Below are 21,761 nucleotides of genomic sequence, written 5' to 3' on the forward strand. Positions count from 1 at the left end.
CTTTGCACGGCGGCGGCGGTTGAGGTGGAGATGAAAAGCAGTCGTCCGTCCACCACCCCCCTCGCAACGACAGGCTTCAGTGTCGCTGTTTTGGTCCCCCTGGGGCACCTCTGTTGACGGGGGTGAAGGGAGAGGAGCGGAGGTGTGGGCGGTGAAGGAGATGGAGAGAGGCGCCGATACATAGACACAGAAGAGATGAAGATCACGGGGCGAGAGAGGAACGGGTGTGAGAAGAGTGCATGAACATGCCCGCTCAGCAGCGGGGACGCAGACGCGCGTCGTGCGGAGGCGCCGTCTGTACTATCGGTTGCTTCCGCTCATAATCAGCGATGGCTCGAAGATGGTAAGCCGTGACGCTCGTGCCGGGTGGGTGGCTTGTCATGGATAAGCCCGCACACTCACTCCCTTTTTGCCCTCCGCCCACGCACATCACACAAGCCCCCCTAAAGAGAGGGTACGCACGGACAAGATTGGTCAGCCTTCAGTGTCGAGAGATGGGCAAAGAACATCGACCCTACGCGGAGGTGGAAAGCGCTTTCAAGTAGCTTCACCCACCGAGCGTCGCGCTGTTTCTCCTCATGGCGGGCAGGGAGACAAGGGGGAGGGTGGCGAGGGGGATGCGAGGGGGATGCCAGTGGGCGCAGCGTTGTCATCCTCGAAGCCCTTTCCTTTCAGGTTTCGGGCGGGCGCTCCCACGTACGTGTGTGCGCAGACGATGAAGTATAGCACTGCTGTACCGCCCGCACCCCCTCTCCACCGCCTATGCCGCTTCTGCACAGAACCCCGTCGTGGGAGCTTCAGTCGTCAGTCCCAGTCCGCATGTGCCTCATCCTCGACACCCTCCAGCATGCCAGGGAGCAGCTCATCGATCTGGGAAAAGTTCACCACACCAGCACCGCGGCCGCGCAACGCGCGCTCCATTGCAGAGGATACGTCAGCCGCAGGTTTAGCAATGACGCTGCGCCGGCGCCGCTTAGATGCTCGCGCCTCCTCCAGCTTTTGGATTTCCTCCTCCGTACGTGCGCGTCCGCGTTTCCACTTTTCGCCGTAGAGGGAGACGCCGATGCGCTCGCGTCGCAGACGCTCCTCGTTGTCCAGCACGAGGTATGGCAGTATGTCCGTGCAGTCATCATCCACAACCTGCGGCAGCACGAGGAACTCCCACGGCAGGGCGTGGCGGCGCTCGCGGTCGTACAGGATCTCCTCCAGCGCTAGGCGGACCCCCTCGTCGTCGCGGTCGAAGAGGCCGAGCGGATCCTCCCCGGCTGGGGTGCCCGGCGGCGGGCTACTGCCGCGTAACGGCGAGCTCTCGCTGTTGAAGGAATAATGCTGCATAGGGTGGCTAAGATGCAGGGATGCCCCGTCGCCAACGTCGTTGAGGCCATCCTCATCGGCAAAGTCGAAGTCGTTGCGCAGCTGCATCACCTCCGCGTTGCTGTTCAGCAGCCGCGTGTACTCGTCCGTCATCCACTGCAGCTGCTCCGGAGAGTCCATCGCGGCAGCACCAATGGCAGCTGCTGCAGAGTGCATGCCTCCGATGTCGGCGAGACCCACCGCAGAGGGCGCCTTTGCGAGCGAAGACGCCAAGGACTCGTCGGGCAGCAGATAAAGAGGAATGCCGGAGGACGACACATCCGCACCGATAGGCAGCCCAGAGGCTGTCAGCTGCCGGCTGCCGCCCGCGTCGCTGCCGTTCTGAAGAGACGCCTCACGCTTGATGAGAAGTCGGTGCTCCTCCTCCTTAACACTACGCGCCACCTCCTCCAGTGGGATCGGCTTTGTATGCGGCAGGCCCAAAATGTGCAGCTGCTGCGCCGGCGACAGCCCCTTCAAGTCTAAATTCTCCTCAAGTGGCGTGATGCCCTCCAACTCGCAGTGCTTCATGATGAAGCGACGCCACTTGTCACACCGCTCCGGCGTCGCGGGCTGTGACGTCTTGGCCTCCGAAACAAGCTCGTAGAAGATGGCCGACAGCTCCCGCATACTTGCGTGCACATCTTCCTCGGTGGATTTGCGGCTCGAGTCATTGAACGCTGGCGGCAGGGTCTCGTGCGACGGCCGATAGTCGTCGATACTCTCCAGGCGCGCCGTCGGCGTTGCCGCGAACTCGGCCAGTCGCTTGCCAATGGTGTTGGACGTCAGTCGCACCATCCCGCACACCTGCTCTGGGGTGCGCGAGATACCGAAAACGTAGCACGCCACCAGCAGCGCAGCTGCGCATACCCCCATCGGTCGCCGGCCGCAGCTAATCCAGTCATCCTGCATAGCCCGTAGCACCTTGAGAGCGCACACCACAACATCGGTCGTCTGCGGGCCAAGGTCCATTTGCTCGGCAAAGCGCTGCACATAGCACGACGGGTCAATCACGGGGACCTCCGTGTGGGTCGCGTGGCAGATGTACTTCATCTGTGACAAAATCCCCTGCGGGTCCTCGCCGTTGGCCTCAGAAAAGTCGTAGATGACGTGCGAGGTGCGTTCACGTCGGCAGGCCGCGTAGAGGCAGGCGCACAGGACACTCGGCCGTGTGCCGGACACGGCGTTCAAGTTGAGCGCCACTTTGTAGATGCCGAGGGCGCGCTCCACCGTTTCTTCGCTAATCTCGAGCTGACGACTGATGTTTAGCATCTCTCGACGGGCCTTGTCGATGGTGGGGCGGGAGTGTGAGTTAACCATGCTGCTGTTGGCGCCTTTGTACGAGGTGGCGGGGCGGAAGCTGCAGGCGAGACTGCGCAGGCCGCCGCCACCGCCACTGGCCGGTGGCCGACCACCCTGGGCGAAGACGGGGTCCAGCTCATACTGGTCGCTCATCACGACATCACCGCAGATGGTGCAAGTGGTGCAGCCATTTTGCCGATCCACGAATAGCGCCGAGGTGGGGTGGGCGCAACTTGACATTGGGAATGGGTCAGTGTGCTGCCGAGGCGGCAGAAAACAGCCAAAGCCGCCTGCACGTCTGATGCGCCAGCTGCACCCCCAACGGCAAGCAGACGGCAGGACAGGGGCGATGAGGAAGCAGAGGGGGACCAGCGTAGTCGCCGCAGCAACGCCCGCTAAGCCATCAGCAGGCGAGCGGTGGCGGTGGAGACGCCGGTTATGTTAGTCGCGGAAATGGCCACACTCGCGACAGCAGGGGAGTGGGGGGAGGAGAGCGTGGAAAGCGGTCACAGAGAAAGAAGCTAACATGCGGAGAAGCGGCGAGAAGGGAGGGGGCTGCCGTTGTAAGTCCACTTCCGATTGAGCTGCAGACTGCGGAATAGAAGTGAGTGGTGCGGCAGTTGTCAAGAGCGCGCAGAGAAGCTGAGACACGGGAGTAGGGAAAGTGTAGGACGGGGTACCCTGAAGAGGGAGGGTGCTAATCAGCGGGCAGCGACTCTACTCTCGATGATGTTGTGAAGAAAGGAAAGCGAGGAGGAGAGGGAGCGAGGGGCACCGATGTTGGTACGCGGGGGGAGGGAGAAGCGATAGAGGCAGATCAAGAGAGAGATAACCAGCAATGCGAGTTCAAGATGAAAGGCTTTTAAGCATGTGGATGTGTGTATGGCGGAGAAGAGGTGCTGCAGAGGGAGGGTGGAGATGGCCCTTGGGTCCGGTCATCTGCATATGCGCGTGCGCTAGGAGTTGCGTAAGTGACTCCCTCGTACGTGCCGGTGCGGGTAGGGGTGGGGAACAGAGCGGGGATAAGGGCCAGCATAGTCTGTGTTCGAGTCGGCACACGCCACAGCACCCTTTCCTGCCTCACTCCGTGTCACCCGGGCTTTCTGCACACCACGCCCACTCCCTCTCTCCCTCTTTTTTCGCGCTTCTCAGGGACTCCGCTCCGTTGCTCCTCGTCACAGAGGGCACCCCTCCATACCACCGCACGAAGGCCACCCACCCCGAACTTGAAAGCTGGCCTGCGTCCCCGATTCCATGTCTTCTCCCTGTGCTGGCTGCTGCTCGGAGTGAAGAGAGAGGGAGGTCGTGCGGTTGTATTGCCACAAGGGCTCGCCAGCCCATCAACTCCCATCCATGGCGAGACCACTTTAGAAACGGTGCGCATAATGTCGAAACCGGCACGTCGCCTAGGGCAGCGCACGCCATGCGTTACATTTAAACGCACCTCACGAGTGGGAGAGTCCGCCTGGGGCGATGAAGGCCTGAAACACAAACCGAAACCGCTGAGGCGCCAGCTCGCGCTCCGTCACCTGCTGCGCGCGCAGGCAGATCACCTCCAGCTTGCTGTGAAAGGTGAACATGTACGCAGGACGGTCGAAGAAGACCTCCACCACCACCTCCGTCGTGCCCGACTCCTTGCGCGTCCAGCCCAGCACGCGATGCTGCATGCAGTGCGGTATCTCGTGTGGAAGCAGCTCCATAAAAGTCTGCCGCAACAGCTCCGCCACGCGCTGGGGAGGGTTCAAATCAGTCGACTCGCGTCGGTAGTGCTCCCACGCTCCTGGCTTTGCGTATTGGCAGAGACAGTCCTTCAGCTCCACCAGTCCACTGCCACCCTTGACGCTGACCTCGTGCGTCGCCGCAGTCGGCAATCCGAGAGCTTCAAGGTCCGTGCGCAGGGCGAAATACAGCTCGCGATGGCGCGGCGTCTGCACCTTGTCCATCATCGTCATGGCGATCACCACGGGCAGCTCGCGGCCGGCGGCGCGCTGCACCACCTCGGTCGCAATCCTCTTGTGCTCCTTCTCCAGAAAGCCAACCCCCACTGGAAGAGTCAGGACAACGAGGTCCGCCACGAAGATGGCGTCGTATGCCTTTGCCGTGCCGGACGCGAACTTACGCCGCATGCGCAGCGTATCGCGTGGCACAATACCCGGCGTATCGAGGAGGAGCAACTGTGTATCGTGCACGGTGGCTACAGCCTTTGTCCAGTCTTTAGTGCTGCCGTAGCGGTTGCTGACGGCACCAACATTGCTGAGAGCCATGGCATTGACGAGCGACGTCTTCCCTACGTTTTGCGGCCCGAGAAAGGCCGCACGCAGCACAAGCGGATTGGCGGGCTGCTGCACCGAGTAGGCACCCCCGTTCAAAATGGAAGAGCTCAGCCCGGGTGCTGCTGCACCAGCAGCAAGGGGTGGGAATGCCTCCTCGACAGGGGTGTAGCGGCGCTCCTTGTACACTCGCTGGAACCGCTTCGCCACCGCGTCGACGTCTTCCTCTTTCTTCTCGGAGAGCACTGAAACAATTCGCTGCTCCCACCGGCGACGGTTCTGTAGCGACGTACATCGCACCAACGAGCGCGTCACCATGATGCGACCCACACCGTAACGCCAAAAGAAACGAGGCTGACAGGGCTGAGAGATGCATTGTAATGTGTGCGCGTGCGTATATGCATAGGACAGCGGCGCGCCGATGACGTGTGGAAAAGCAGAGGAGCGAAGAAGGCGTTTCGGGTTGAGCATCGCAGTCATTGGGAGAAAAGGGCAAAACGCCCTCTCCCACCCCGCGGCGTGGGCACACATATGCGTGTCAGAGACACGCAGACATCTCTGTTGAAAGCCGTTCGTTTGTGTTTGTGTCAGCTCAGCAGATCTGTTCTGCCGTACAACGCGACCTAACTACACCTCGCCAGCCTGCCATCCATTCCTTCCTTCGACCCATGCGGGCCCTTCCCCTTCCATATCGCGTGCTGCACAGCAGGCGTAGGCATGCGGCACAGCCACGCCGTCGAATCGTGCATAGCAGTGCACTGTCACCTCACTCTCTATCAGCCCGCCCCCCACATCGCAAGTCGCCTCGCAGCCGCTTTCACCATGCAAGCCCAGCAGTACACCTCTCGAGGTGGCTAAGGCTTCCCACGCCAGTGGGCACTCTGGAGCTGAGTTCGAAATGTCCTGTCCTGCTGTTGTCCCATCCGCCATATCGGTTTCTTGTGCGCTCTGTCGCAGTCGCCTCTGACAGAACGTCATGCAGGGCGCAGCCGCCAAGATGAGTGGCGATGCAGCGTCCTGAAGTCTCCATAGCGCAGACGCTTGGCCCCGCAGAGACCACAAGTGGTTCGCCAGCTGGCAGTGATTAAACGAGGGAGGAGGGCTGCTCAGCCTTCCCTCCTGCCGCGATACCACGCAGATCTATAAGGGTTCGGGGAGAGGCCAGTACCATGAAAGCTATGCTGCAGAGCGATTTAGAGGCCTCCTCCCCACATAAACAAAAAAAAAACGGAGCGGCAGCGGCAGTACCTCCGCTTACCCTCTCTCACTCTCTTGGCGAGCCTTCGTGGTTGTCATATATGTCAGATGGTCGGCCTTGCCCCTTTACTGCGCTGTTACCATGTGTCCGCTGCGGTGGTCTTTCAACAGGGCTCCCCACACACACCTTGTCACCGCGGTGTCGCAGGTACACGCGCTCGGCGGCACTCACACGCACAAACCTGCGGGGGTATCGCATCTTTCGGTCATGCCCAGCACGCGCAGCAGAGCGTCTTTCACGGATGCACAGCAAGATCCAAAGGCTTCCCCGCTCCCACATATGCACGTGATCGTCTCCCCCAGCTCCGTCTCAGCAAGCTGCCGCCGGAAAGCAGCGTCCATGGCGCAGCGCGTTGCACTCGTCGTGCGAAGCTCCTGTAGCTCCAAGAGCAAAACGCGCTGCTGCGATGCGGTCAGGATGCCGGTGAACTTGTGTGTATCCGACGAAGCTTCGCGGGCCTTGCCTGGCACCGCACGCATACACTTTTCGGATGCTGGGGCAACGTATTGGTGTGCGACCGCCGACGGCGGTCGCACACAGCTCCCAGCACGGCGCAGCAGTCGGTTGTCCTCCTCGTCGTGCGCTTGCACGTCATTGTCGGGCTTGTGTGTGGATACCGTCTCCCCCCCGCCCGCCTCCTCGCCTGATACGCGAGGCAAGACACAACAGATGAGCGTCACGGAGACCACCAGGTAAGCTTCCAAGGCGCGCGGGTGGCACTCAGAAATGAGGTGTGCACCAAGAAGCCAAATGGACAGCCGGACCATGAAGCGGGCAATCTCGCAGTACTGCCAGTGGCGCCGGTGGTGCTTACGCACCTGACGCCGCATGTCCCTCGCGTTAAAAAGTGTGCGAGGCTGCCCCTCCATCGCCAACGAGTCACGGAGTCCAGGGGTGCAGTCAGGCGCAACACACACACACACATAGACGTACACACGAGGGGGGAGAAGTGAGGGGAGCTCCAACCGCTTGCACAGGCAGCAAATCACAAAGAGAGCTAAGAGAGCCTCAACAGGTGCTCAGCGTTGAAGGCACTGTCGCTGAGGCCTGGTCGCCCCTACGATGCGAATAATGGCGCGCATGTGTGTGTGTGTATGTGCCGTTGCGTGGACGTCGAAAGAAGCAAGAGGCAGAGGCAGCTGCAGGTGGTCTGTCTGGATGGCGCGCAGAGGGGACTCACCTCAGAAGGTACATGAGGCATGTGATGCAGCGAGCGGAAGCGAAGCCACCGTGAGACTCACGGAACCACAGATGGACCATTTTACTCTGCACGCTCGTCTCCCTCGTCGTTGCATGAAGTCTCACTCTCCCCTGCGGTGCCTTCCTTCACTGCAAGGAGGAGCGAGAGAGAAAGGGAGGTTCTTTCCGCTCTTCGTTCGCTGTTGGTTGCGTCTGCCCTGCGACGATGCTGAAATACGGATAACACGCAGAGAGAGAGAGGTGGGAAGGGAGGGGAGGGGAATGTCGATTCGGTGCCTCAGCCGCCGCGCCCTAACCCCGCCGCCCGTCGAGCTACACGCGGCGAGGCAGCGTCCCGAAAGAGAAAGATATGGACACTGAGCGCTGAGTTAATGTGAGCTGGGCGACGACACTCCATCACACACAAGCATGAAATAACGCTTAAAACGCGCACCGCCTCCGCATTTTTATTCCCCCCTCCCTTCCTCGTCCATTTGACACCATCAAAGACAGAAAACGATCCGACATGCGAAGTAGAAGGGGGGGCGTAGGACAGAGACAGAGACAGAGGAGGGCCTCTCCCTTGCCTAGGACTTTACCCACCACTGCTGGCGCAGCAGCTGCAAAGATACGAGGGAGGTGGTGGAGGAGAGAACAAAAAAAAAGGGATATACACACCAAAGTCATAAGCATTGTCTGCCGCTAATAAAAACGGCGAAAGAGGGGCGAGGCGAAGGGCCGCCGCAAAGAGAAGCGTCTCCAACTCAAGTTGGTGACACTTCGAGGCGAGCGTGAGGAGAGTCGACAGGGGGCACCTAAGGAAAAGAAGGCGGCACAAACACACGCACACACACACACGCCGACACGCAGGTGTTCAATGCACGCTAGTACCCTTTTGTACGGTGATCGCCAGTGGTCCTCACTATGGGCTTTATGGATTCCTCTACGCGGTACATGCGCTTGATCTCCTCCAGCTCCGTCCTCGTGTCCATCTGGCATGTGGAAGCGATGAAGAGAAGGAGGGTGAGAGCTAGTATCATGAGAATATAGCGCTCTTTGAACACGCCCTGGTACCGCTTGGGCAGCTTCCAAACCTTTTGCCCGCCCGATGACGACGGTGTCGTGGGTCGGCTGCGGTCAAGGTCGGACCAGACTCGCAGCTCCTCCTCCGTCGCTATCGGCTCGTCTACAATGTCTATCAAGGGGTCCATGCATGGGCGCACTGGTGACACCAAGGTCACAGCTGCCACAATCGCCGGCTCCTTGCGCTTCGCTACGGAATACATACGCTTGACTTGCTCGTTCGCTTCGTCCTCAGAAAAATCAGGAAGGTGTCTGTTGTAATGGGTGGGAGGAGGAGAGGGGGGAGGTCCGCGAGTTGTGCTGGTGCAGCCCTTTTTACTAAAGCAAAGACGGGAAGGAAAGATGCGCCAGAGCACGTATGGCGAGAGAAGAATGGAGGGGGGAGAGGGAGGGGGGTCACAAAGTGGCGGCAGCAGCAGCAGCACCGCTTAGACGCTTTCGCTTATGATCTTGCGCCGCTCGCGCAGTTCTCTCCTGCCTTTTCGGTGTATGAAGTCAGGAAGAGAAGCGCGCAGTCATCCGAAGATGAAGCGGCAACAAGAGTACAGAGAGAGAGAGAAGGCGACGATAAGGAAAGATGTGCTCGTGTACAGGGCCGACGGGAGCGAGCTCCGCGGAGATCGCGCGTCGATCGAGGCAAAGGCTACTGAGCGAAAGCAAAAACCACGAGGGGGGCGCCTCTCTGAGAAGGAAGAGCGTGAAGTGGGAAGGAGAGTGGATGTGCGCGAGTGCATCTTGCATCACAGCTGCCCACTGCCGCTGGAGGAAAAAGCCACCCTCATCGGACCACGGCGAGAGAGTGATGCAAGTGGCAAGTCAAGAGATAAGAGAGAGTGCTTGAGTGCGTGCGCGGAGCAGCTCACGCGTCAGCACCTCCGTTACTTGGCACGCCCGCTGATGAGATCCAAAGTCATGCAGCGGCCCGCTACGCTAACGGTGCTCGATTACCTCTGTGGCCACCCCCTGCAGCGCGCTATGCTAGAGAGGTGGGGCGCAAGATTAGGCAGTGGAACGCCGAGAGGAGCAAGCGCCAGCGCTAACGTGCACTCCACCACCACCACCACCAGTCGAGGCTTCGCCTTCTTTGGACGCGAGCCTGAGTCGAGGGGTTACCTGCGAGCCCTCGTCCATCCTTTCCTCTTTTTTCTTTGCCCCATCCTTCAAGCCAAGAGGTTACCACAGCACCGCGGCACCAGCATGCACACAAAAACCTGAGCCTGAGCATGTCCGCTACTTTTCGTCCACCCCACGCACACACCCTTAGAGATGCACCGCATGAGCACGCCGCAGGTGCACACTTGCGTGCCATGCAAGCCCACTTCGCCACCTGATGGGACACGGTATCTCACCCATCTGTCCTCCCCCCCGCGGCCCTCCGCTCTCGTTTGCTTTGGTCACAGCCACACACCCCCTCCCCCACTCCCCTTCGATAGGGCTACGCGTGGATAACGTCAACGGTCGTGCGCCACCCCGTGACGCACTCATCAGCGTGCTCGCGGCGTTCCCTCTGTCCGCTGCCCGCACAGCATACTTGCTCTTCTGTGCTGTGACGGCCTCGACCCCCACAAGCAGCACCCTCATGCGTTCTTAGCCCGAGAGTCGAGGTCTGCGGACCACTGCTGTATCGTGAGAGCTCCCCCCCCCATTGAGGCGATGAGCAGTTGCGTTCCACCACAACCTCTGCATTCACGGCTCCTCGAGGCAGCGTCTCACGGCCTCACAATACCGCTGATGCCACACGAAGTGGAAGCAGTCGCCTCCCGTTGTAGAAGCGCTCCCCTTCCCACGTCAAGGAAACCCCTTCACTGCGTACCCTCCCGCAACAAAGGCTACCAAAGCCATTGGAGCCACATCGGCGGTAGCGCAGTCGCGCTGTGGTTCATTCACACAGCGATGCAGGCCGCTGAGAGAGAGTCACGTTTTCGTCGAACGAAGAAGATGTGGGGCAGGGCGGCGCGCCGTCTGCAGCAGCGCTTCGCCGGATGCGTCTAAGAGGACCCCGCGAGGTACGAGATAGCTGCAGGTTCACAGCCCGGACCCTCTCGATCGCCTTGCTGCTGGCACAGCTGAAAGTAACCCTCCCCTGGCCTATTCGAGCTACCGCAGAGAGAGAGGATGATGCCGATCGAATGGTGTGTACGGTGAAGGGGGTTGGTTCAGTCTCTACAACTGCGCTCGCGGTTGCATGCCTTGCAGTCACGCTCCACTGGGCGCGGGCGGGCTGAGCGCCGCATTGGTGCCGCTGGTGGCGGAATCGCAAGACAAAAGCTGCTGAACGCCTCGCTCGACAGCAGAACAACACGGCAGGGCGCATCCGCACCGACTCTCCGAGGGAACCACACCACCATCAACTCCTGGAGGATCGACAGCAGTGAAGACCAAGCGATTTGTGCCACACCTACAAGCACCTTTCGAATGGGGCCGTTGGTGTGTGAGCGGCGCGCTCTACTCGCTTGAGCCCCTCCGCTGCTACTCGTCCCGCTGCTTCAGTGAGGCTGACGGATGCCGCCTGATATGCATACAGTCGCGGGCATGTCAGCACACCCTGCGTCGCTGCATGCTTGGGCACGTTCATTGGCGCTTCCCAAATCCTCATCTCAGCTCACCCACCCCTGCAGGTCCATCGGATGGCTGCAGCGGCCAGGTCCAGAGTGGCTGGATCGTGCGGCACCATGGGCGTGTCCCCCAGTGCGCCAATGCGCTGACTTCGGTGATACGCCAAGGCCTTGCCTTAGAGGCTGGCCACCGACATGTGGACCGTTTAGACGACGTCACGCGTATTGAATGACAGCATCATGCGCACCACTGCGTCGCTTGAGCTGTTCAGGTCGCTCAAGTAGAGCGGGCATGGGCCGAGAATGACTGCCATAGAGGTCAAGCGGCCATCTGCGAGGCGAGAGTCATGAGCTCCCCCCTTCAGCTCAGCAAGAGCTGAAGAGTTTGATGCACTGCTGTTGACTTACAACCACACGACCCACGGCGCTTCCGTCTTCATCTGATCTTGCGTTCACCGGTATACCTGCCACTGGTGCGCCCGCATGTGTCTCTCCACGGTGAGGTACGTCACGGTTCCTCTCCCCCTCCCGCCCTCAATTTCTTCTTCAGGCTGCCTCGGCGCTGTGAGGGCTGCTACCAAGGCACTTCTTCGGTCACCGACTCCCTCGCTCTCCGAGTAACCCGACGTACTTGGCTGCCATCGCTCGTTGTCTCTGTCGGGGGGGGGTGATGAAGGGTCAAGAGAGGCATTGAGCCATTCCCCGTTGGTGTGGTGTGGGCCCTTGACGGGCAAGGGCGAGTGCCTGCACTAGGTGCGTGGTGTTTGTGTGCGCGCTTTATCACTGGGGTCTTGTCCGATCAAGGAAGAGGGCGCAGAGAGGCGGTGGACGCAGGAAGCCATGCATGTTGGAGCGGGCATGGCGGCTTCCGTGAGAGTACCTTGGCGCAGCCCTGTCCTGAACCTCTCGAGGAGATGATACGGCTCTCGTCGGGTTGCCACGCCGGCGTCTAGAGAAGCCCTGGAAATGTGTACGCGAACAGTGGCTTCACCACACTAGCGGAGATTCGAATGACGAAAGCACAACGGCACCCAACTGCCACCCCAACGACAACAACAGCGACACGAGAACGCGTCGACTATAAGCATCACACACCCCTCGCTCGCCTCACCCAAGTAACCGATGCAGCAGCCACGCCGCTCACGTCGCGCCGTGAGGCTCAAGTGCTGCAAAAGGGCCATGAATGTGTCTTCCATCGTGTGCGCCTGTGCACAAATGTGTGTGTGTGGCTCCTTTTTTTTTCGCGCCTCGCACGGTTTTCTTTCTCGCGCACCCTTTACGAATTGTGAACTGCGATGTCCGCTGCGTTGGCGCCTCGTCCACGACGATTGCCGCCGCGCTTGATAGAGATCAAAATATAGCCGGCAATGCCTGCAAGCAGCCCCAAGTATGCGAACAAGAACGTCAGCCTCTCACGCACGCTCACGGGCTTCATTTGGTTGCCCTCCCCGCCTGCGGCGGAGGAGGACGCCGATGAATCGTCGATGTGGTGATCGTGCGAGTCTCCAGTGTCGCTGCTGTCCGTGCCGCACACATGAATTACCTTGGTAATTTTGTTCTTGCACAGGCACTGGCCGTTGTTGCATAATTGGGAAGAGCAGCTTGCGCATGAGGTCATGGCGAGCGACACTGGAGACAGAGCCACTATCGACGGCGTTGCTTCCACGCTCCTACCGTCGAGCGTCGCGTAAATCAGGTACGGCGTCTGCTCCTCACCTGCCGGCAGGCCAAGGACAAAGTCTGGCAAAGCCACCTCGTACGCCGTCGCCACTGAAGGCCGCGCCGTCACGCGACGCAGCAGGTGAAGCGACGACTGCACTGCACCGCCTCCCGAAGCTGGCGTTGCGCTCTCGTAGATGTCGATGACGATCAGTTCACCTGGTCGGAATCGTCCTTGCAGCAGGAGCATTACCCCCGTTAAATTGGGTGGGACCGCGTCGGCGCTCACTTTGTAGAAAAGGTATTTGATGAGTTGCGGCAACGGCGACTCTGCGGCCGAGACAAAGAAAGCACGGGGCTGCGCAGCCCTCGCTGTGGGGCCGAGGGAGGCGTCGAGCACCTCCCATGGTTGCCTGTAGCGGTTCAGCGGGCCGATGCCGACCGACGCCGCGCCGCCGAGCTTCGCCTCCACATTTGCGGGAAAGGGCATGGACGCCCACTCGGCGCTGTGGTGGGAGGTCGCAAGGGAGGCGAACGCGCCAGCCGGAGCGGCAGCCATGGAAAAAGAGAATGCGGCGCCTTCCATGTCCGATGGCACGAAGCCTCCGCAGGCCTCCTGTGGGATGGCAGCCAAGCTGGAGAACGGCTGCGCCACGTCATGCAAGTACTCACTCGTCGCGGCGGTGGCGGCGCGACCATCGGAGGAGCTGAAAGGCACCTCGTAGAGCGTGTCGCTGAAGTAGCCGTACAGCTTGTACCACCCCGCGATAGGCACCCGAAAGGCGAGATCGGTGAAGCCGCCGGTACTGGGCTCGACAAGTGGCGACCTGGCACCGTGGGTAGCGAAATGGGTCCCCTCATAGACAACCTCAGGGAGCACGCGGGTGTCTTCGCAGCTGTAGTCATCGCGCACTAGGTGCTGCGCGCCGGCATCGGCGTGGAAGCCTTTCACTTGAATGGTGGCGGGCCGAAACGTGTAGACCTGCGCCGCCATTGGGGTCGGGGTCACCACCTTCCACGACGTCGCCAGTACCATCGCGCGGCCCGTTTCATTGCGGAGGTTCAAGAGGACGCCGCGGTGCTGCATGTCCGACTGAATTGCCGCGCCGAAGCCTGTCATGCACACCGTCAGGATTGGGCTAGCAGGATTTGTGGGAAGCAGCCCTGCGGAGTAGAAGTAAGGGCCTGAGGCGAGCTGCCGCTTGAGCGTCATGATGCATGATGGACGCACCGGCGCACTCGTCGTGGCGCAGTCGAGGGTCGCCAAAAAGTGCGGCGTGGCTGCCGTTCCCTGAGGGTATAGGAAGCATGCGCACGTGGCGCGTCGGCTGTCCAGTTTGAGGGGGTCCAGCGAGTGGGCCATGGCGTGCACCTCCATCGTGGCGGGCGCCTCGATCGGCTTCGTCCGAAAGACGCCGTACGCAAGCACGCCCTCAGGCTCCGAGGAGCGGGTCATGTTGGGAATACGTGCTCCGCCGCTGACCGAGGCGGAGACGAACCACGATGTCGCGAGGCTACCCGGCAGCACGTTGGAAAGGTTGAGCTCCATCAGTAGCGAGAGCGCGATAGCTGGAAAGTCGTCGCCGCACGCAGAGGTAAAGGTCCAGGCCGGCATTGGTACAGCGACCAACCGCAGGACCGCCGTAGTTGTGCGCGTCGCCTGCAACCCGTCTGCGTAGGTGCACGTTACTGTGTACGCGCCAGGCGCACTGAGAACAACGGAGAACACTTCCTCCGCCAGCGAGCCCTGCATCACGGCATCACGGTACACGGATAGCGGCACCGGCGCCCCGAGCGGCGCCGCGCAAGTGACGTTGACGGGGCGATGGTGAGCGATGGAAGGGTTGAGTGAACTGGTCGGCGGCACCGCTGGCGCCACCTCGTAGACGACCCTCTGCGCCGACTCGATGTCCTTCAGGTGGAGCGCGCAGATGTCAAGCTCGCTGGTGCCGGTGGCAGTCCATGGGAAGAGAAGCGGGCTCAGTGGCACCCAGTTGGAGGACTGATACACGTACATGTAGCACGTCGCTGGCGGCTGCGGGTCGTTGACGAGCACGGCCAAGCTGCCGACATAGGTGCCGAAGGGCGGGTAGACGCTCAGTGGTGGTGCCGTCACGCTGATCGTGTAGCTGGCGGGCACCGAGTAAGTGCTGCTCACCACCGCGACAAGGCTCGTGGGCTGCGTCTGGCGCGGAATGCCGCCCTCAGTCACGTTCATCAGGCCGCGGTAGACCTGCCCATCAGGACGGTAGTAAACCCCTGTGTTGCTGCCACATGTGGAGTCGGCAGCGGCGGCGATAGCGGCGTGAACGGGCACTGCCGCCGCGCTGCAGATGAGGGACACCACAACAGCAGCTACAAGGCGCACCGTGCCAGGCGCAGGCGCATGAGTGCACATGGCTCTTCGATAATTTCTGAAATTGACCGTAAACACACCCGCACGCAGACTTACCGCAGAAGGCAAGACACAGCCAGGGGAGAGAGAGACGAAGGGGCGGGGGCGAGAAGAGGATAACAGCGCGACGGTATCGACAGATAGGGACGCTTAGGGGGTACAACGAGAACCACAGCGCCGCCAAGCGACACACTCAACTCCTGCTTGTTTTTGTGGCACGTTCTCTTGCCCGCCAGCACACCGAGAGAGGGAAAGAGAAGAGGGAGGAAGCACGGCTGCCTCAGAGGAGCGCGTAAATAAATGAATATTTATAGAGAAAGAGAGGGAACACTCAGGCGCGCCGCCACTGTAGCCACAAGACCCGCACAAGAGCGCCGACACCGAGGAAAGAGAGAGGCGCAGCGAGCGGTCGTGTGCAGGGCGGGGGGGAGAGGTGAGGGAAGGAGAGAGGGGAAGGGGGGTGGCAGAAGAGGGCAAAAGCGCCTTTCCTCGGTGCACCGTGGCGCGTTCACGGGAGGAGGGGCGAAACAGAGAATGACGCTAACACCTGTGACGGAGGAGCGGTAGCCGAAACGAAGCGGGTTAGGACGAAAAGGGTGGGGGAGGGAGAAAGAGAGACAGACAGAAACGGCGGGCGAAAGGGATGCAATACACCCTTGCGTGTAGTATAGAGAGAGTGAGAGCGCGTGGTAGCCAACGAAGGCAAGAGAGAGAGAGCCTAAGGAAGAGGGCAGTGTGCGATACGTCGTGCGTTGTTCGTATGCGTATATGGCTGCGGATGCTGGGGAGGGTACAAACGCCCGGTCTCTACAAGTATGTGGATGCGGAAAGCTACGGCTATCGACAATGTGGGGATGCAGCGGGCGAGTAGTGCTGAAGTTGTACACCTAAGCAAACAAATCTGACGTAAAATTAAAAAACGCACAGACAGAGGGAGAGAGCGTGTTTTCGATGCACTCACACACTCACAAACGCCGTCCGTACACCCGTCACGCGTGTGCCCGTCGGCGCGGGAGCTTTCGGCAGGAAACAAAAAGCAGAGAGAGAGCAGCGTGTCTGGCAATGTGTTTGTTGGCGGATAGACGTCCGACTGACACGTTGCACAGCACAGCCTCTCGTCTCTCTCTCTTTGTTTCACGTTACTCCGGCTTTGTTACGCCAATGCCTCGTCTGCCACTCGCGCGTAGATGCGTACTATCCCATTCATACACTTACACAGAGACACGCTTATCCACGCACATAAATACAAGCGCAGGCACGCACCCGCGCGCCTCGTCACACACAGCTGTGACAGACGAATCGTGGGCCGACCTTACACTTTAAACGCAGCGAAGAGGATGCACGTGGGGGGAAAGCCTCAAGCAACTGCACGATCCACTACACAGGTGAGGGGCGAATGAAGATGAGACAAGAACAGAAAGAGGCCCCCAAATGGGCACGAGCAGGAGGCCTGTATGGGTAGGCACGCACAACCCCCCCCGACCCCTCTTTGCGTGGGCTTGCCCGATTGCGCGATAAAGGGGTGCGATAGAGAAGCTGAGAGAGAAATATCGATGCTCCTGTGGGGATACATTGGAATGAGCACGTATCCGAATATGTGCGTGGGTGCGCAGCATGAAAAGGTAAAGGCAGTGAGGAAGAGAGAGAGGGGGGCGCACAAATGTAATACATAGATATATATATATTCACATACGATGTGGTGGTGTCCAGCATCAGACGGCCATAGAGGCCATCGCTACCCCACATTATCCTGCCGATGTGGGCGCGGAGGTGATGAAGTGGCGAAAAAGAGGAAGCTTTCCCTCGATGACGGGCAGGAGGTCACACTTGTACTCGATGAGGATTGCGCCACGGAATACTATTCGCTGTCTGTGCCACAACTGCCCGGGGAGAAGAAGCGCTCCAAGACCGTTTCATTGCCAAATCAAGCAGGCGACCACGATCAGCAGAGGAGGTCCAAAGATGCTCTGTCCCTTAGCTGTGTGTCTGAGGCACACATCGATGCAAGAAGCAATGGAGCGCCGCTTTCAGAGCAGGCGCGGATGGGCGCCGATGATGAGGATAGCTCATCAGCCCACTCCGAGACAGCGTAGGAAGGTGGACCGTCATAAGAGGCAGTCACACATGCACAATCACTCGCGCGCCCTCGCTGTCGAGCTGAGGGATGAGGGGGGGATGTTGAGTTGAAGGAAAGAGTTGAGAGAAGAGGCCCTAGGTCAAACAGACATGCGGGACGACTCCCACAGCGCCATCAAGTCCCGCTGCACCGCCCACTCGGACGAATCCTCTAGTGTCATCGCCGCCCTGGTGCGCTTGATCGTCTCTATGGCCGTGCGCGCGGACACACCGAGACGGTCGCGCTCACTGCGTAATCCCAGCATCGATGGAGTGTGCTGCTCACCGGGTGCTGGACTGGAACCAGCGACTGCCCTTCCTCGGCATGGGGAGTGGCGTGGACGCGTCAACATCAGCCCCTCCGGGTTGCGGCGTTCCCGCCTCGAAAACTCTGCCGGAGACTCTGCCCTCCGCGCCGGCGTTTCAAGCACTCCGTTGCCGCGCCGTCGTCCACGCCGCGACCTCTCCTCTCGCACGGCACCGCCACCGCCGCCGCAGTCGCGCTGGAGGTTGTCTGCCATGCGTGTCATACAGACTTCCTGCCGCCGTATGTGGCCAGCGAGCACCTTCGCTTCCCCAAGAAGACTCGCCCTAATCAATCTTGAGAGCCCCGCAGCTTCCGCTGAATGTGCTGCCGCGTGTCTCAGTTGTACTGCGTGACGAGCAGTATCGTTTGCTTGCTGAGCTCCTTCGCCCGTCGCCGCCGTGCTTTCTACCTCAGGCAGGGCGAGAGGAGGTGTGCAACCTCGCCGCTGCACAGCCTGAGCCGCTTGCCGATGTCCCTCACAGCTCTTTAGCGGGCTCCATACTTCGCTCCATGCTTCTTCGCGGACGCGCCACGACATACGCGCCTCCTGCCGCGCCACGTCCTCGGCTGCCTGCCGCTGCTCCTCGTGCACGTTTATCTCCCTCACGGCGCCCGTCAGCTCGCCCTCCAGCAGCTCCAGCGTCTCTGTCCACCGCTGCTGCAAGAGACTTACGGCGTGGCTAAGATGTCGCGCAGCGTTGATGAGGACGTTCGTCCGCCTGTGGGCTGTTTTCGTCAGCAGCGCGTCTCTGACGCGCTCAAGATCCTCACGCCTTCGCATCTCCGTCGAGGATGCTGCCGCACTCACGAGGCGGTTGTCCGCTGAGTGCGCTGTTTGGTGCCGTTGTTGTTGGCGCTGCTGGAGCTGCTGCTGGCGCGCGAAGCAAAGGCAGCGGCGTGCTGCAAACCCGCGGCCCGCCTCTTGGATGCTCCTCGCGGACGCGTCGTGCAGCTCCCTGCAGCACGACTGTATCGCTGCGACGGTAGAAGCCCCGATGAAAACGACGCTCACCCCAAGCACCGCTCCGCCATCGCCGCACTGGGGTACCCTCTCCACCGCCAGTAAGCACAGCTCACGGTAGCGCCCCTGGCTTTGTAGCTGACGTACTCGCTTCAGAAGCTTGGCGGCTGCCTCGTCAGGTGCCACTGGATGCGCGCGCAGCCACGACCTGCCCGCGAGACCTCTGGAGGTGACGTCGGTTACGGAGAGAAGGGCGCCGTCGCCCACACCATCCTCCCGGGACTCCTCCGCTGCCAAGCTGCTGGTCGCCACGCTACGTGGTGGCACTCTTGCAGACGGCGGCCATCGCGCGTAGGACGTTAGAAGCGGCACTGCGCAAGCCTTGGCAAACACCGACACCGGACACAGATGGCAGTGGCAGAGGCGCGACCACAAAAAGAGTGCCACGAGTAGCGGCTGACGCTCACGCAGGTACGCCGCCAAGACGTCGTCACGTGTCACTGCCACCTGTCCCGCAGGAGAGGAGGACACAGGCGCTTCGTGGGGGGGCACTCGCTCGAGGAAAAGGTGCACGCTTGGCGAGCCCCGCAAGTGCTGGCGGTGGTCCGCCTCACCAATGTCCAGCAACGTTTCCCACCGTGCGGGCTCCCGTGGAACGGGAATGGCGAGCATGACATACAAGAAATCTGTCGTCGGAGTGATGGCAGGGCTGCCGCGGTGGCTCGCATCGACCTCCCTGTCGGCGATGGAGCTGCGGTTGCTGCGATGCAGCGCCAGTGTACACCTCAGGGCTTCGTGCACAGAGCACGGACAGATGAGGGAGGGTCCATTCATCGGCCCATCCCTCTCACGACCGCCGCCTACATGCTGACGCTGGTGCGGCTCCACGCGCACGGCACGCCTCCCCCGGTCCTCGTCTGCGATGACCGTTGGAATAACAGACATGCACCATTTGCAGAAGCCATGCAGCAGTCGCTGCATCGCTCGCGTGGTGCCCATCACGCAGAGGCGCGCGGCGGCGAAGATGTCGGAAGCAAGGCGACGGACGGAGAGCCGCAGAGGGGGGTGCAAGCCACCTGGAAAGGTGAGCAGAAGAGCCCCATCACCCGCGCTGATGTCGGCGGAGGCCGCGTCCTCCCACGTGCAGACAACTTCGGGTGAATGTGCGGAAGCGTTGCCCGCCTCCACGGCTCTTGTCTGGCGCGCCGATGCCGCCAGCGCCTGAATCCTCTTCGTGAGGGCGTGCTGCACCTCGGCAAGTGAAGACAGGGGCGGCATCGCGGATGCATGGACTCCAATGCACCTCGACGCTACGCCTTCCAGAATAAGCGCCAGTTCCGCCAAGACAGGGATACCGCTCCCGATACCAACGGATTCGTATGCACTGGCAGCTGCATGGGCAGCAACGATGGCGCCTCTCCCCGCCTGCTTCGTCGATGGCATCATGACCCGCGCCGAGACTTCACGTACCTCTGCCGCTACGACATCCACGCGAAGTGCTGCCGCAGTGGGCCCAGTCGACACAGCAGAGAGCTGATCAAGCCAGCTTCTCACCTCCAGGCCCACTCCTTCGCAGCATACCTCGCGTTGCAGTGCACCGATGAGCCTATCTCGCGCGTTCGCCGCGATATGAGAACGTACATAGGCGGCGTACCACGCCACGAGGCCATGTCCAGATGCCTCACGGCTCTCACAATGCTTGTCGGGCACGTGCGCACATTGTATTTGCGCTGTCGTGTCCTCGTCATCCGTAGTAGCGGCAAGTGTGAGGGTGCGCACCGCCGTACCGGCGTGGCCATCAACGTCTAGGGCGGTGTTGATGAGCTGCAGGAGCGAACGCACCAGTAACCCACCGATGTGCGCCACTAGAACGCGCTGCATCTGCGTCGCGCCGGCACAGTTTAAGGCGTGCTGCGTTGATAGCGAAGAAGGTGCGCCATTCTCGCGTGCCTCCATCGTCGTCAACGCGGTAACAAGCGCACTCGTTGGCAGATGCAGAAGCTGGGCGGCAGCGCTCAGCGCCGGTAGCGAAGAGGGGGAAACCTCCGCGGGGCCGGTGCCGGACCCCCTCCGCGGAACGAACTTCAGCGAGGCGAGATACACCACGCCATAGGCGAGCTCATGCAGGCACGTCTGCTGCTCAGGTGTGAACCGGAGGGTACGCATGCAGTCATCAAGCCTTGACAAGGCCACGTGCGTGTGCGGCGGAGGCGGCACACTTGCAGCGCTGCTTGCCGGGACGTGTGTAGTGCAAGAAGGATATGCGGCAGAAGCTTGCGCGGCAGAAAGAGCCAACGCTGCCGAGTGTGCCGTGCACCACGGGAGCTGCAGGTAGTTCGGTTCCGGTATGAGCCATGGTTCGTCGGTCGCCCACAGAGGACCCACAGCGGGCGCGAACGCCGCCAGGCGTCGCACACGCCCCCGCCAAAGGCGGTAGCGACGAAGCCCCTCTGGTGGTTGCCGGTGCCCGTTATCGTCCTTGCACTCCTCCAGAAACATGTCCAACGCATCTACCACAACGCTAGAGAGGGCTTCATCACTGTCACAGGCCTGTCTCCCCGATGCAGGGCATGCGGGACGCAGGGCGTCGAGAAGATAGAGTGCTGCGCTGAGTTTATGGGCATACGGGTCGCTGTGAGTCGCCTCAGCAGGCCCAGTGTCACGTTGGATGTCAGAAATGTGACGGAGCAGGAGTCCTTTCCGCTGCCGCAGTGTCGCCTGCCGCTCACCACAGCACACAACACTCTGCGACGGCAGGCGCGCCCATCTGCGTAGAAGCTGCTGCGACAACGTTGCAGCCCAAGCCTCGGAATGAGAGCTGAGGACGCGGTCTGCACTCTCCACGCGTGGCACAGTCAGCGATGCCGCAGATTTCGTCACCGAGGCTGGTGAGCTAGTCCATGAGGAGGGGGCCGACGGTAGCGACGGTGACACCGCTGACACGTACACGTCGGCAGCGAGCGCCTCCACCTTTTCGGTAAAATCGTTTCCCAACGCAGAGGCCCAGATGCTGCTGTCTAGAATGGAGAGCGGAAGTGCGACCTTACCGCGCCGCGCGCGCTGCTGCTGCCTTCCAAGCGCGTAGACAAGAGCACCACAGGTCGGTAACTCACGGAGCAGGACGTCCAGCTCAGCAGCATCGAACGACGCGCTATCACTTGCAGCCCTGCCAACCAGGCGAAGATCTGCGCTTGTGTCAAGCGGCACGACAGCTGCGGGATTCGTGCACACGTAGAGCGGTGTGACAAGAATGTCGTTCAGTGGCCATCCCTGAGACATCGCCGGTCTCGACGGCGCGGCACAAGACTGCCCAGCAGGTGTGCA

At 61.0% G+C, this 21,761-nt stretch overlaps 5 protein-coding genes across 5 annotated transcripts; all 5 read right to left on the bottom strand.

The window, feature by feature from the left end:
* Positions 1-804: 804 nt before the first annotated feature.
* Positions 805-2,895, bottom strand: LSCM1_05240 (uncharacterized protein; the record flags this gene model as incomplete). Its single annotated transcript, XM_067322713.1, has 1 exon — positions 805-2,895. The coding sequence occupies one exon, from the start codon at positions 2,893-2,895 to the stop codon at positions 805-807; it is 2,091 nt and encodes a 696-aa protein (XP_067178078.1).
* A 1,205-nt stretch (positions 2,896-4,100) lies between these two features.
* LSCM1_05241 (uncharacterized protein) lies at positions 4,101-5,243 on the bottom strand (the record flags this gene model as incomplete). Its single annotated transcript, XM_067322714.1, has 1 exon — positions 4,101-5,243. One exon carries the CDS (start codon positions 5,241-5,243, stop codon positions 4,101-4,103), a length of 1,143 nt encoding a protein of 380 aa, XP_067178079.1.
* Positions 5,244-6,350: 1,107 nt separating this feature from the next.
* Positions 6,351-7,052, bottom strand: LSCM1_05242 (uncharacterized protein; the record flags this gene model as incomplete). The annotated part of the gene is made up of 1 exon (XM_067322715.1): positions 6,351-7,052. One exon carries the CDS (start codon positions 7,050-7,052, stop codon positions 6,351-6,353), a length of 702 nt encoding a protein of 233 aa, XP_067178080.1.
* A 5,224-nt stretch (positions 7,053-12,276) lies between these two features.
* Positions 12,277-15,057, bottom strand: LSCM1_05244 (uncharacterized protein; the record flags this gene model as incomplete). The annotated part of the gene is made up of 1 exon (XM_067322716.1): positions 12,277-15,057. One exon carries the CDS (start codon positions 15,055-15,057, stop codon positions 12,277-12,279), a length of 2,781 nt encoding a protein of 926 aa, XP_067178081.1.
* Positions 15,058-17,270: 2,213 nt separating this feature from the next.
* On the bottom strand, positions 17,271-21,716 carry LSCM1_05245 (uncharacterized protein; the record flags this gene model as incomplete). Its single annotated transcript, XM_067322717.1, has 1 exon — positions 17,271-21,716. One exon carries the CDS (start codon positions 21,714-21,716, stop codon positions 17,271-17,273), a length of 4,446 nt encoding a protein of 1,481 aa, XP_067178082.1.
* Between the last annotated feature and the right edge of the window lie 45 nt (positions 21,717-21,761).

The sequence above is a fragment of the Leishmania martiniquensis genome, chromosome 25, assembly GCF_017916325.1.
Source record: "Leishmania martiniquensis isolate LSCM1 chromosome 25, whole genome shotgun sequence".
Lineage (NCBI taxonomy): Eukaryota > Euglenozoa > Kinetoplastea > Trypanosomatida > Trypanosomatidae > Leishmania > Leishmania martiniquensis.